Here is a 13,232-nt window from a genome sequence, read left to right as displayed (position 1 = left end):
CTGATCATTTGGGTTTGGTTGACTGTGCGGTAGAGAACCAAAAAAACAAAACAAAACAAAAAAAAAAAAAAAAAAAAAAAAAAAAAAAAAAAAAACAAGAAACTATGCTGAGAAATTGGCGAATGAGCATCACCGCTTGAGGCGAGTCTGCCGGGCAAAACTGACCACCATCACAGAGTTCATCCACCTCGTGCCCGCCCAGGTTCTCAAACCCTCTTGTCCTTCAGTGGTCCAATCCCTCCGCCCCTTGACTTTTTTTCAAGACAAGGCAGAAAGGATAATAATAATAATAATAATAGTGCACCATCTTACACAGCATTGATCCGTCTTTTCCGTACTCGACATTGGAGTCATCCTGGACGCCGTAGGTTTCCAGAATCGATTCCGGCTGACTTGGGCTATAAATCGAAGGATTAAAACAAGTCGTCGTAACCCCTCTGCCTTCTCATGTATAGTAGCGACACTCCATCCTGTATCCCCTTTATTCCAGTGACACGCTGCCACAGAACCAGAGAAACAGGCCATCCAATGCTAGCTTATCAAAGCACGCCATCGTATTATTAGTGAGCCTGTCCCGCTGTAAGCTTCACATCGGAGGCCGATCGCCGCAAAATCTTTGGTGGGGAAACACTATCAATTCAACCAACCCGGTCCAACACACTGACTGTATCACATTTCTGTCCTCACCACCAGACCATTCTTATTCTTATTAGTATTGTCATCAATCCCTGCTCTCGCTCTTCAGTCGCTCTTGTATCATCGTCTCGACTGTCTCCGCTGGGTCTCCAGGCGATCTGGAGATACTCTGCTCCATCCTCATCTCCATTCGCGCGTCAGTTGCACCAGTGGGAAGAGTCAAGTCTTCCCGCTTCGTCAATTGCAACCCGACAATCTTTTGACGGATAGAAAGTCACATCCCTCTTGAGTTACTGTTAACTCGAGAGGTCATTGACGTTTCCCTTTCTCCACTTCGGTTTCGTATATCCCTGTATGGACTGCGGGACTGCTGGCACAGCTGCGGGCATTGACCCCAAAATACTCGACAATTGGCAATCCGATACCGCTTTTTCGATCGCTTCGTGGGAGCACGGCGGCTACGACCAGCAATTCGAGTGGGATACTAGCCCAGACTCGAATCAGGATGAAGCAGAAGTCGTGGATTTAGGTGTTCTACATGGTTCACTGGCCGACGATCAGCCCAGCGCCTCTGTCTTTGGGCATAATTCCGACCCCAGGTTAGCACAAAATCTCCTATTCCGTCGCGATGGTTGCAATAGAAGTAGCTGATGGATCTTTCACTTGCTTGCAGCAACCCAGGTCTCATCTCGCCCGAGAAGTTAAGCGCCGTGGATGCCGCAATCGAGGGCACCATCAGCGGGACCGTGAGCCCCAGAACCTTGCCCTCCTCGACCGATGATAACTTTCACGTTGATGAAACATGGCCGCACTTCCAGCTCATCAACCCCATGGCGGCTGGACTGCCCGTGGACGCGCCTATGGCCTTACCTTACGCGAAAGACCCGACCTCTAACAACACAGTGATCGTCGACGATGGAGGGGAGCTCTCCAACGGACAGGGGTTTCCGGAGGTCCAGCCGGAGCAGTACCTGACATTCCAGAATCTTTCTCAAGCGTTTCAGTTCGCCGGTGATCCTTGGGCGGAGCCTCCTGTCAATCTTGATGCGAATACGTCGGCGCAAGCACCCATCTCCGTTCCTCAGATGAGACCACAGGTACAAATCCAGATTATCAATCAGCCTCGCAGCTTCCAGGGCTCTTTGCGCCCGCTCGAATCGCGCTGGCTTGAAAGCCTTGAATCCCAACTGCCTACGAACCTAACTTCGCCTGCCTCATTAACAACAGATTGTCAAGACCACTCCTTACCTAAAGATGACAGAAGACTTCAGGATGCATTTCAGTACAAGTCAGAGAGCTCTTCTGTTTCTGGTGATCTTTCAGGAGTTTACGACTGCTCCTACTCGGGCTTAAGTGATGATGTGCCGGCGTTTGCAGAACGACAACTGGAAGACGATGGTGCTTGGAAGGATGCGCAGAAGAAGGAGTCTTCGTCTGCAACCTCACGGCCGCTGCAGGGTGCCACTGCATTCGTAGTCAGCGAAAACCCCCAAGAGTCTTTCTTTATGACTGCTCCTAGCAGATCGAGGGCTTCGTCGACCGCTGCGCAACGAGCCTCTGGCCGGCCTCAGGCACTTGCTTTGCAATCGGTGGCTACCGTCAGAAAGCGCAAGCAGCGTACCTCGAACGTTAGCATTGACCAGAGTTTGCCGAAACCACTGCAGATTGTCCAGGAGGACGGCCAAGGTGGCTCCATTGCCTCCGCTGATTTTGTATCGCCGCCTCGGGGAGCCCGCCGCAAGGGTCCTTTGAGCATGGTTGGCAGGGCCAATGCTGGATTGCGGAGGAAGAATAAGGATACTTGTGTTCAGTGCCGCTTGAACAAACGGAAGGTTGGTTTACCTGCGTCGGGCTTGTTTTGGTCTCAATATCACAGAAAGCTGATGATTGCAGTGTGATGGAAGCTCCCCATGCGATGCTTGTCGACCTACCCTACACGAGCAGCCATGTGCGCGTGCCTGTTTTGCGAACATTGTCGAATATGGAACATGCAATTATATCTGTACGTAGTTGACGATTTTGATCGTAACATACACTTGACTAACCACAATCAGCTCAACGAGCCGTCAATCACCCAACCGTGGACCGCTCTGGTCGAGTCCGGATGGAAATCCCATCCAAATTTGTCCTGAATGACCTTTTGACGCTCTTGAGCGAGCGGCAAGGACGGTTCAACATCCGTGCCAGCCAAGCATGGGGATCGCTGTACGTTTTGGACTTAGCAGAGACGTACAAGTTCTTGAAATCATTGAGCGAGTACAATGGTAACTCACGATCCACCTTTCTCGAATTCATCGACCGTCGAATTGTGGAGTCGAAGGACAAGTCCAAGAATTGGCTGAGCTGTGTCAGAGATTGCGATCCGATGAACAATATCTACGTAAGTGCTAAGCCATTCTTATCCCTGTATCCTTGACTGACTTCAATTCTAGTCACTACTCTCACAATGGAACAACATGCCTAGTCGTGCCAGCTACAGCTTCGTTCCACTACAAGGTGGAGGCCAAGAACGGCCCATGGACATCCACAACCACGAAGATCAACGCGAGATTCTGCTAGCGGCGCAGCTGTCGCGGATTGTCTGCCGCATGCTGGAGGTCGAAGGGTTCCGGAAGCTGGAACGGGACTTTTACAACATCAAATGGAAACAAATCTCTCAAGAGACACACCTGCGTTTCCTGAATCAACTCGGACATATCCTTCTGTCTCTCCGGTGGCGAGTGTCCTGGTGGAAGCGCCTCGGAGACGGCGGCCGCGAACCCGACCCTTCGAAGCAGCATTATGAGGACCGAGTCGAGCTGCTTTGCCGAATTCTCTATGTCTACTACACCTGTGTGCAGGCTAAGCTTCCTTCGTGGTCGACCGCCGATGTGCCCAAGGGCGTCTGGTCCACTTACGCTGATTCGGAAAATGCGGTGTGGGACGACTTCCCCTTGGATCCGAGCGAAGATGGATTCAAGCGCTGGATGGAACGGGGCCGCGAACTCATTGAGCAAGCCGGTGTTCCGAACCGCGTCTCGAAGATTTAGGGTCGATTCACCAGAGACTAAGAAAAACAAACCCTTGCTTGAACAAGACTGTTGATGGATTGGAATTGGAGTTTTGATAACGATACCCATGAAGCGTTTTTATATTTATTTTTATTTATTTATTTATTTATTTTTTTTTTTTTATTTTATTTTATTTTTTTTTTGGCTTTGCCTCTCTATGAGTGATGATTCTATCATTTTGTACATATTGATTTTTTTTTCCCCCTTACATAGATTCGTGATATATACATATATTCTATGATGATCGTTTACCCACATAGTCATCACCAATAGACAGGGTATCTATACTTCATTAATCGTATCATTATCTCTATCTGAATCGACCACAATTCAATTCTTCTTCCCACCCTTTTCCTTCCCCTTCTCCTTCTCCGCCTTCTTATCTTTCTTTCCTCCAGCAAGCAACTCAAGATGTCCCGCCCTCTGCGCCAAAGTCCTCTCCGTCTTCGCCGTCAACCCAGCCGTAAGCTTCTACTAGCTGTCAGCCGGCACCACCCCTCAAGCATCTGTCCAGAGTGATAGCCACAACCAACCTTCGTAATCTTCTGCTGCTTAATCAGCGTTGCCTTCTTGGGCGCAATCTGTCGCGGTCCTCGCTTGGGAGCTAGGGCTGTCGGCCTTAACTCGCATATCATCAGTAAGCTGCGGTGTGGTTGTGGTTGTGGGTGGCCGACAATCACGTACCGCTTTGCCGTGCTCGGCTTGGTTTTCTTTAGGGGGCCCTGCGCCATCTTAGATTTTCTGTTCCTGCAGATGGAACTGGAATTGTGGCAATGTTGGAGGTGGACGTGTACTGCCAGCAGCACAGATGTTGAGATTGCAAAGAGGTTTGTTTTGGAGATCGTGATGGTGCTCCCGTGCATGGGCTGGAGAAAATTGCTTATCGGGTTATCTATCACGTGATTAATGATAGGGGGTTGTTATGGGTGGGTGCGGAGGATCCCCGTCCATACATAGGAGTACTATGGGTTTGCGGATATTGAGATCTTAAGTATTTCTTGAGACTACTCGTACTAAAGACAGATGTTAGATTCTGCGTGACCTGTCACGTATGCAGGATTGGAACAATGTACGATGGCGTGGGTCGTATCAGCGTGAAGATGACCACTGAGTCTTAGATCTAGTGGAGGCGAGGTGACCCGGTCTCTGCGCTCAATTTTACCATATCTCATTAGATATCCTGTCTAACAATATCCGCGCCGACTCGCATTACAATGACAGGCTCAAATATAAAGAAAAGACGAAAAGTATATTCCAGGCTATGCTGAAACACGGACGAAGTAAAAGCGAAGCTCGGCACCTCGAGAGTCAAGAATTATTATGTCCACCGAAGAATTTACAGGTCATGAACGGACTTTGACCCCTTGGGGGGAGGAACTTAGAAAGCGAGGACGGCGAGAACACCAGCGGCAACAGCACCGACGCTGACAGCGGTGCGGTCTGCTGCACCAGTGAAGAGGATAGGAGTCGGGCTCGTGCCAGAGGGGCCGCTAGGGCTGTAGGTCTTGCTGATCAAAGTGCTGCTGGGGTAGGCAGAAGGAGTAGGCGAGCCAGAGGGGATGGAAGGAGCGCCGGTGGGAACGATGACGGGGATCGAGGTGGGCTTGGCAGTGGACTCTGGGCACCAAGTAGTCGTCTCGGTGGTGACGAGGGTGACATTGGAGTCAGCGGGAGAAGAAGCAGCGGGGGTCTCAACCTCGGAAGTGGCGGAGGTGGTCGCGGTCACGCTGGCAGCAGGAGTGTCGGCAGCCTTCCCGGGGTTGGAGATGCCGAACTGAGTTGACCACTGGTACTGACCAGTACCCTCAACGACAAGCAGGAGACCATAGTGGGTGACGTCGTTCTCGAGGTCGGTGCTGGGAGTCCAGGAGTATGAGCCCGTGTTGGGGATCGACTCAACGATGGTGGAGAGGGGAACGACATTGGTGCTGGGGCCGCGCAGGAGGACCAGAGAGACGGGGCCCTCAGTGGTGGGATCCCACGTAATGGTGTAGGGCTTGCCGACAGGAACCTGCTCGTTCAGACCGGGCTTCAGGATGGCATTGCCCTGAGGAGGCTTAGAGTAGTCGGGCTGAGTGTAGGCGGAAGCCATGGCCACAAGGGCAGAGATAGCAACGGTGACGAAACGCATTTTTGTCTTCCTTGAGGATTAGGCGAATAGGCTAGGCAAAAAGAGCGACTGGTTCTTAAGAATCTCGTAAGATTTTGAAATGAATGACTGGAGTTCAAAAGAGTGGCTGCTGTCGTAGGTAATAAACGACGCAAAGAGTTTGGGATGAAGAGAGAAAGAAAGAAAAGAGAGAGAAGGGCAAGGGAGACAAGGATTCAAATTAGAATTGAAGAGTAATGGGCTAGCATCATTTCGAGCTAAGCCTGAGACTGTTTCTCCTTGAAGGAGTGAAGGATGATGAGAGGAGGGGCCCTCGGCCCTAGCATTCAGTCATTTACCCTAGCCAGTAAATAGCCTCAGCCCAGTTCAACGGAACATTTTCAGGCATCATGGGCGGATCTGGGGGTCATACTACGGATGTGGGTCGAATGAGCATGCCAATGTCGAATATGGAGTATGTGTCACGACATGCTCCATATAAATAAATAATGACCTTTAAGGGGAAAGAAAACTCTCGAGCTCCTCCTGTTGTGATGCTGGCCACCGCTGGAATGATGGAACACTCAGCAAGAATGGAAAAATGAGACCCTGACAAATAGGGCGGGAAGAATTAAGAAGCCCTCGTATCCCCCTCTGAGCCGTTTGACTGGTGGAACTAAAAGATGAGATGTTTTAGTTCAATTGTTAGCTGCTGTAGGCCTCTAGGGTCCCTGATCCTTAAGGATTGTGAGTCTCGGCCTGCAAGTAAATTGCATTTTGGCCATCAATCATAGCCATTGACCATGAGGTTGACTGAAATTTTTTCTCCAAGGTCTCTCACAATTTTGTGCATGTTTTCTGGACGGTGACACTGTTATTTTGGATAGTATCGACAGATAGAAAGATCAGCATGGCCATTGTGATTGTTGCGACAGACTGATTGGCAAATAGGACTACGAGTCAACGGTGCCACACTGAACTGTAATATGGACTTAGTATCACCATGACCCACCCTCTCGTGGGGGATAGGGAACGCTGGCAGAAGATCAATTCTACAAATAGGTACTCCGTACTCTGTAGGATGTTGCCATGGTTCGGCCCTTCAAGAGTACGGACGATGGCGATGGAACAGTACGGGAGCCTGGATACACATCAAAAGGCTGAGTGTCAGGAGCCTGGGTGTTGAAAACATCCGATGAATCGCCGATGATGAACGTGTCGAATTCCAATGTTTACTCCGTACCCCGTAAGAGAGGTACAGAACAATCTTCCGACACACAGACAGTACTTCGTACTTCGTATGTCCACTCCATTTCCACAACTTGTCAGCCCCTCAACATCATATTGACTCCTGTACAGAGTAGATACTCCCTTAGATACTCCTTGGATACCTTGTCTCGATATCTCCTGCTTCAACAAAACTTCGGATATTATCCGATTTGCCCCTGTACAAAAGGATCTAGCTTAATCCTTCCTTGGCAGGGTGACGATGCTGACGAGTGCCTGGCTTCCAGGTGTGTGAGATCCTAAATGAGACATACGCCACAAGGCTGCAGGACTAACGAAAAAATACACTTCAAGCGACCTTGAGTGAGACAGGCAGAGGTCAACAATTAATCAAAATAGGGACTATTAATACCCCTGGATTCTGGCCAATAGTTTATGGGAAATGTGCCTCCACCCGGGTCAGGTAAGCCATGCTCTGTGGTACGGAGGACAAACAAACGGAAGATTCCACGAGCTGGAGCTTACATCTACGACGGTGGATTTGGAGATTGATTGTCCAACACTGGTAGAAATGGACAACTCAATTGATAAACGATAACAGCTCATTATGGTCGATCCAACGATGATCGTTTCGATGAAGTCATCCCATGCATGTCCCTGAACGAGGATGGTCGCGGGTCTCCCGGTCGCTCCTTTCTGGTTTTCGACATGCCGGTGGAGCATTCGGAGCCACTGCATCTCCGCTATATCCGTGACTAACCCACCCACACCGCTTTCCCGCTGAGGAGATATCTAGAAATCGCGCATGTTGAGGCGATCTGAGGCGGAACAGCGTATATCGGCTGTGCCGGCCATTATTGGCCCATCACAGTCAAGCTGAAAAGGGCGTGTTCAGGGTACAAAACAAGGCTCAGATAAACCCCTGCAACTCGTCTTACCTGTAAGTGAAGAACCTTCCTACAATGTCTGTACAACATAGATAGCCACATCCCCTCCAGTCATGCTGGCTGCTGCCTAGGCGTCCTGCAAAAAGGAAATGATAATTCCCAGTTGGCGCCGGTCCAAGCGCAGGGTGTCAGTGTGTCCCTTTCGTCCCCGGCTGGCCCCTTAAAACAGAGTTCTGGATTGACCCAATCACGAAGCTGAAATAGCCGATGAGGCCTGAACTACATACATGGAGCATTGCAGACTTGCGAGCTGCATGTCACCTGCTAGAAAATGATGCATCTAAAAGTGACACATAAACCGTTGAATGTGTAGGAATATGCCGACCGTATCTTGTCCTTGTGTCTTTGAATGGCTTATGCTGTACGCTGTTCAGCCCTACGATTTCGACGAGGGTCGACTTGAGGCTCAACCTGACGCGGAGCAAGAAGTTTACTGCAATCCAACTCTGGCTCGACAGCCTAGGATAGAGGGGAATCAAATTATGCTTTATTACCAAGTACTGCGCAAGATGGTAGAACTTGCGAGTTACTACCGAATATAAAAGAGCCGGCTACCAGAAGATCGTGCCATGATCATCAATGAAGTTGGAAATGTCTCAGGGTCTACGATACTCGTCCATGAATGATAGACATGAAAAAAAGCAATCATTGCGTCCAGGTGACTGTCTTGGTTTGCAACCACTCGTCAAAGGCCGCAGTGCCGCCTCCGAAGCGACCAAAGCCACTGCTCTTCCATCCACCGTGGGGCAAGGTGGGTTCGTCATGGACAGTCAGGGAATTGATATGGACGGCACTAAGTGGCACAGCGATGTCAGCAACTTTACTGTGGTTCTGACAGGGCCACCAAAGCTAACTGCAAAAGCTGAGAGGAAAAAAAGACTTACCCGGCCTCGATCTGCTTGGCCACACGAAGACCTCGGAACAAGTTGTCAGTGAAGACTGCCGATGTAAGGCCGTATTCTGTGTCGTTGGCCAGCGCAATAGCGTCTTCCTCAGTATCCACTACAATGAGAGATACTGTTGGACCGAATGATTCTGTGGAGTAGAGGTCCATATCCTTGGTGACGTTGTCCACAATCACGGGCCGTAGGCTGTGATCAGATGACTCTGTGGCGTTTGCATCGCCGAAGAGGACGCTGGCGCCCTTGGAGAGCGCATCAGCAACGAGCGTCTTATTCTTCTTGACAGCTGCCGAGGTTACCAGCACCGGTGCTGGCGCAGCTTTTCCGAAGAGCTTTTCTGCATTCTCAGCCAGCAGCTGACGGAATTTGTCTGCGATTGCGCGCTGTACGACAATGCGCTCCGTGGACATGCAGATCTGGCCGGACTGGTTTTAAGTCAGCCTTCTGAACGCATCCCAGGGCGTCAACGAACCAATACTCACATGCATAAACGATCCAAGAGCGCAGCAGAACGCAGCCTTCTCCAGGTTCGCGTCGTCCAAAACAATAGCTGACGCCTTGCCTCCCAACTCGAGGAGCACAGGCTTGGTATACTTCCCGGCCGTCGCAGCGATGATAGAACCAACTTGAGTGCTTCCGGTGAAGTTCACCTTGCGCACGGCAGGATGGGCAATTAGAGCAGTGGTCACCTCAGCCGCATCAGCAGTTCTGTGGTACAGGACATTCAAGCATCCGGCGGGAAGACCAGCTTCCCGAAAAATGTCACCAATTGCCCAGAAACATTTGGGAGCCAGCTCTGAGCCTTTGAGGATGGCGGTGTTACCGGCAGCTAGCGGAAGCGCGACAGCACGAACTCCAAGAATGAACGGAGCGTTCCTACCAAAATCAAATGGTCAATTTCTATGCGAAGACGACGTCGCAAAAGCAGACTCGAAATAGTGTATCTTACCAAGGTGCAATTCCCAAGACCACCCCATACGGCTCCTTGAATACCATTGCGCACTCACCGTCCTGAGTGACAGAAGGTACGGAGCCTTCAATCGACGGGATTCTAGCAGCAAAGTCCTTGAGGAATCCAGCTCCCAAAAGACACGTCTTCTCCGCGAACATCCTCCCGGCGCCCGTCTCCTCCATCTGATATTTAATCAACTCTTCACTTCTAGCGAACATGATATCGGCGGCTTTCATAAGGACGTCTCTGCGGTCGTAGGGCTTCATCCTGCTCCACGCAGGGAAAGCAGCCTTCGCGGCTGCTACGGCACGGTTGGCATGGTCGACCGAGGCGGCGGCGCATTGATGCAACACTTGCCCGGTAGCGGGCGCATGGATATCGAAAACATTCTCCGTCACGATCGACTCGTTATTGATGATGAGGGGGATGACGCCAGAATCAGCTTTAGCACCGTTTGCGGCCATATTGACGATCTCTTCGGCAGGGGTATCCAACGCTGAAATTATAACAAGAGAGAACTACAAAGTATTATCGAGGAGTATGTACAAGGCGAAAAGGAAGGACTCGACGAGAACGAAAAAGGGAGTGTGTTGTGGAAGCTGGCCCTCTTGAATCGGGAGTGTCTCTCGGGAATTGTATCTTATGGAGGCGATTTTCTCCAACAGGGGAAGTAGTTGTTCCAATGGGAGAGACGAGAGCTCAAGGTTGGTTCGGTAGTGAGGTGGGGGATGGTTCGGTAGTAAGGTGGGGGAACAGAAACCGACACTGCAGCACTCTGTAGCTGAGGGGTACATATCTATTTGTCCTCCACCCCGTGGAGTCAAGCCGAACGAGAGTAGCCCAGCTTGGCAGCCCTACGCTGTAAATGAAGCATTAAGCCATTGTCACCATTGCCATAGATACGCGAGAGCCACCCATACAGCCCATTTAAAGGAATACAAATATATACCTCTCTATATGAAGCCGTTGACTGTTGGTCAGTTGCAGATGTGCAGAGAATCCAAGGTGCTGGAGGGGTAATATCAAGCTTGTACCTAGTGGCGGCGCAGATGCTCCTATCTGATTGGCGAGGGTGGTGCGCGAGCAGCTGACAGAATTGCCTTGAAAATTTGCCGGACCTGCATCAACGATGATTAAGGCCTGTTGCACATGCAGTAGTGAGGATCATAAGAAATCTCATTGGACAAAAAGAAGCAGTCATTAGTTCTTTACCTAAGGTTTCTGTAAGTCACTTTTAAGGACAATGTCTAGGCGCTTCGAGAGGACGGATATTGACTACTCCGTAGTCTTAGGTGACGGTGAATTATTAGAAGTGGTACTCCCGTATAGCGTTCCTGTTGAGAGAAAGCGCGCAGCTGAGGCTTAGCATCTCAGTGCGTGGTCTGTAAAGCCTCCTTGCCCGACTTGAGATCATGGCCAACTCTTGTTGCAATCTTCCCACCACTTCACGGTCTTCTGACCCAAGCGCATGAGCACATCATGTAGTTGTTAGTAACATGTACTACACTACTCTTGGGATACACATAAGAATGAACGATTCTGACTATACTGTTGCATAACTACCACAACACTCTATTAGTTAGCCTCACTGAAACTGGATTCCACGGCCCATACTCTCTCCCGTAAAATTTAACACACTGGCCAGGATACAAGGTGAAGGGAACAAGTAGAAATAGATTATTTCCATTATCTGTTATAGTATGACATAGAGGGTCCGCTTCAATTTCTTCTGGGATTCATAGTTTGCTGATTGTAGTTCAACTTTCAAACAGTAGATAGAGCACAAGGTGCATCAACATGAAATAAGATAAGTGTGCTTAAATCATTAGTCATTGAGGATTGAACAGTTGATGTAGTTCGACAGAACAAAAAATGAGAAAGGAGATAGAGGTTGTAAAAGACAACCTTAAAGACAGCAGCATCTGGTGTTTCGTTGAAAGAACATAGAATGGCAAAAGAGGTCAATGTTGCCCATCACCAACTCATTACGTGCATCAAGGATATGGAGACCAACCCACAAACCAGCGCCCTTTCAGCTCAGAAAGCATTCAAAAGACTCCTGTTGCTCTCCGACTCTATTACAGGGTCTTTGGCGAGACAACAGTGCGCTGCACAGCAGCACAGGAAGCACTGATTCTTGCCCAAGATGCGCATAACTGTGGTTGAAGAAGCTTGACGACTTCTACTTATAGTGCATCGATTTCCGGTGCGATCCTATTGACTACGCCTTACGATTGCCTTGCCTTCGCTCTTATGTGTTCACAATGCTACACGATTACCTGCGCTGGTTTGTCTGTTTTACGACATCGTCTCCTCTTTTCGTTCGATATTACTAGATCTCGCTGCCCTGATGTTGATATCCCTTTCGACAGCCACTTGCTGGTTCGGGGCCTTCGGGGGTACGATACACCTTTCTTTGTTCTACGACGAGAACAGGTTCTACAAGCCCATTCGACTCCGTCGACTTTGCCAGCCATGGCCCGAAATCGAAATGCAGCGGCGCATATCATCCGGGCTCCTACAGCGAGTCTTGCTTTACTAATGATGTTTTCTTATTCCTTTTTCAATGCTATGTGATTTATCGTCTTCAACATCGGACCTGTATCTCAGTTTGACTTTATCTTAGGCCAATAGATCACTTTGAACAAGCTATTACTTGATTGTTAATTTGGATCTCGTCTCCTTCATCCGAACCGCTTCGAACTGGCCTGCTAATTTGCACATCCTTAAGGTTAAGAGGTACCTGAGTCCAAATCGAGGTGGTAGTAAGAAGGGTCACTAACTGAGGACAAAATGCCAGCAGCAAACGACCCTAAAGATAATAATAACATTCAATGCAATCTTTTACCTAGCGGTAATTTCTTGTTCAAATTAGTGCTATAAGAATTAAAATATTAATTAATTCAACTATTAACATGAGTTGACACATATACTTGAGTATGACATTGAGCATAGAATCAGACTTCAAACTTGAGTGACATCGTCCGCTGCTAGTCTGAGTCTGAATTTTGAGAGCTTGGAAATGGTCATGTGTTTTGGACTTGCAGATATACAGTTACATCTATAGAGAAGGAGGTTCTCTGTAGACTGTAGAGTAGAGATAAAAGGTGCTTATCCCTTGATGTTAATCAGAATGCAGGACTGGCAGGCCTTCGCCCTTTTATTATTTATGGGTACTTCGTACTTTAGAGTTGAGAGTGACTTCTGGCCCTTACTAGGTATGCATTCCTGAGTCCTGAGTCTCCTGGCTCCTGAGAAAGCAAGTCTGGTAAGGGAATAGAAACTAGAATCCTTAACAAAACCTCTGAACTTCCGCTGATTTCACTCTTTAAACTCTTCTAAACCAGTGACTGACAGCATGATGCAGGCACTTATTAATGGGCAGTGGAGCACAACTTGGTACCTAAATACTATGTACCTAGTACCTAC

At 49.1% G+C, this 13,232-nt stretch overlaps 4 protein-coding genes across 4 annotated transcripts; 1 reads left to right on the top strand and 3 right to left on the bottom strand.

Annotated features, from left to right (window-relative positions):
• Window positions 1-74: 74 nt before the first annotated feature.
• Window positions 75-3,806, top strand: AFUA_1G03650 (Zn(II)2Cys6 transcription factor domain-containing protein). Its single transcript, XM_077803807.1, has 5 exons — window positions 75-1,235; window positions 1,310-2,468; window positions 2,530-2,638; window positions 2,691-3,016; window positions 3,069-3,806. Exons 1-5 carry the CDS (start codon window positions 991-993, stop codon window positions 3,663-3,665), a joined length of 2,436 nt encoding a protein of 811 aa, XP_077659978.1. The 5' UTR covers window positions 75-990; the 3' UTR covers window positions 3,666-3,806.
• A 23-nt stretch (window positions 3,807-3,829) lies between these two features.
• On the bottom strand, window positions 3,830-4,565 carry AFUA_1G03640 (DUF2462 domain-containing protein). The gene is made up of 3 exons (XM_745021.2): window positions 4,371-4,565; window positions 4,220-4,304; window positions 3,830-4,157 (listed from the first exon to the last, which is right to left on the bottom strand). Exons 1-3 carry the CDS (start codon window positions 4,547-4,549, stop codon window positions 4,017-4,019), a joined length of 405 nt encoding a protein of 134 aa, XP_750114.2. The 5' UTR covers window positions 4,550-4,565; the 3' UTR covers window positions 3,830-4,016.
• A 499-nt stretch (window positions 4,566-5,064) lies between these two features.
• Window positions 5,065-5,817, bottom strand: AFUA_1G03630 (GPI anchored serine-threonine rich protein; the record flags this gene model as incomplete). The annotated part of the gene is made up of 1 exon (XM_745020.1): window positions 5,065-5,817. The coding sequence occupies one exon, from the start codon at window positions 5,815-5,817 to the stop codon at window positions 5,065-5,067; it is 753 nt and encodes a 250-aa protein (XP_750113.1).
• A 2,777-nt stretch (window positions 5,818-8,594) lies between these two features.
• AFUA_1G03620 (aldehyde dehydrogenase) lies at window positions 8,595-12,452 on the bottom strand (the record flags this gene model as incomplete). Its single annotated transcript, XM_745019.2, has 6 exons — window positions 11,016-12,452; window positions 10,838-10,921; window positions 9,801-10,756; window positions 9,334-9,727; window positions 8,834-9,276; window positions 8,595-8,742 (listed from the first exon to the last, which is right to left on the bottom strand). The coding sequence occupies exons 3-6, from the start codon at window positions 10,265-10,267 to the stop codon at window positions 8,595-8,597; spliced, it is 1,452 nt and encodes a 483-aa protein (XP_750112.1). The 5' UTR covers window positions 10,268-10,756; window positions 10,838-10,921; window positions 11,016-12,452.
• Between the last annotated feature and the right edge of the window lie 780 nt (window positions 12,453-13,232).

Source organism: Aspergillus fumigatus, chromosome 1, assembly GCF_000002655.1.
Source record: "Aspergillus fumigatus Af293 chromosome 1, whole genome shotgun sequence".
In the NCBI taxonomy this organism is placed as follows: domain Eukaryota; kingdom Fungi; phylum Ascomycota; class Eurotiomycetes; order Eurotiales; family Aspergillaceae; genus Aspergillus; species Aspergillus fumigatus.
Note: the sequence above shows the minus strand (reverse complement) of the source record. Positions and strands in the feature narration are given on the sequence as shown.

What these genes read in the sequence shown, in the direction of transcription:
- AFUA_1G03650 (XM_077803807.1), top strand. Translation starts at nt 991, where the DNA reads ATGGACTGCGGGACTGCTGGCACAGCTGCGGGCATTGACCCCAAAATA. An exon ending in TGGAACATGCAATTATATCT is followed by an intron (nt 2,639 to 2,690) that starts GTACGTAGTTGA and finishes AACCACAATCAG; the next exon opens with CTCAACGAGCCGTCAATCAC. An exon ending in ATCCGATGAACAATATCTAC is followed by an intron (nt 3,017 to 3,068) that starts GTAAGTGCTAAG and finishes CTTCAATTCTAG; the next exon opens with TCACTACTCTCACAATGGAA.
- AFUA_1G03640 (XM_745021.2), bottom strand. Translation starts at nt 4,549, where the DNA reads ATGCACGGGAGCACCATCACGATCTCCAAAACAAACCTCTTTGCAATC. An exon ending in AAGCCGAGCACGGCAAAGCG is followed by an intron (nt 4,305 to 4,370) that starts GTACGTGATTGT and finishes ATGCGAGTTAAG; the next exon opens with GCCGACAGCCCTAGCTCCCA. An exon ending in AGCAGCAGAAGATTACGAAG is followed by an intron (nt 4,158 to 4,219) that starts GTTGGTTGTGGC and finishes GACAGCTAGTAG; the next exon opens with AAGCTTACGGCTGGGTTGAC.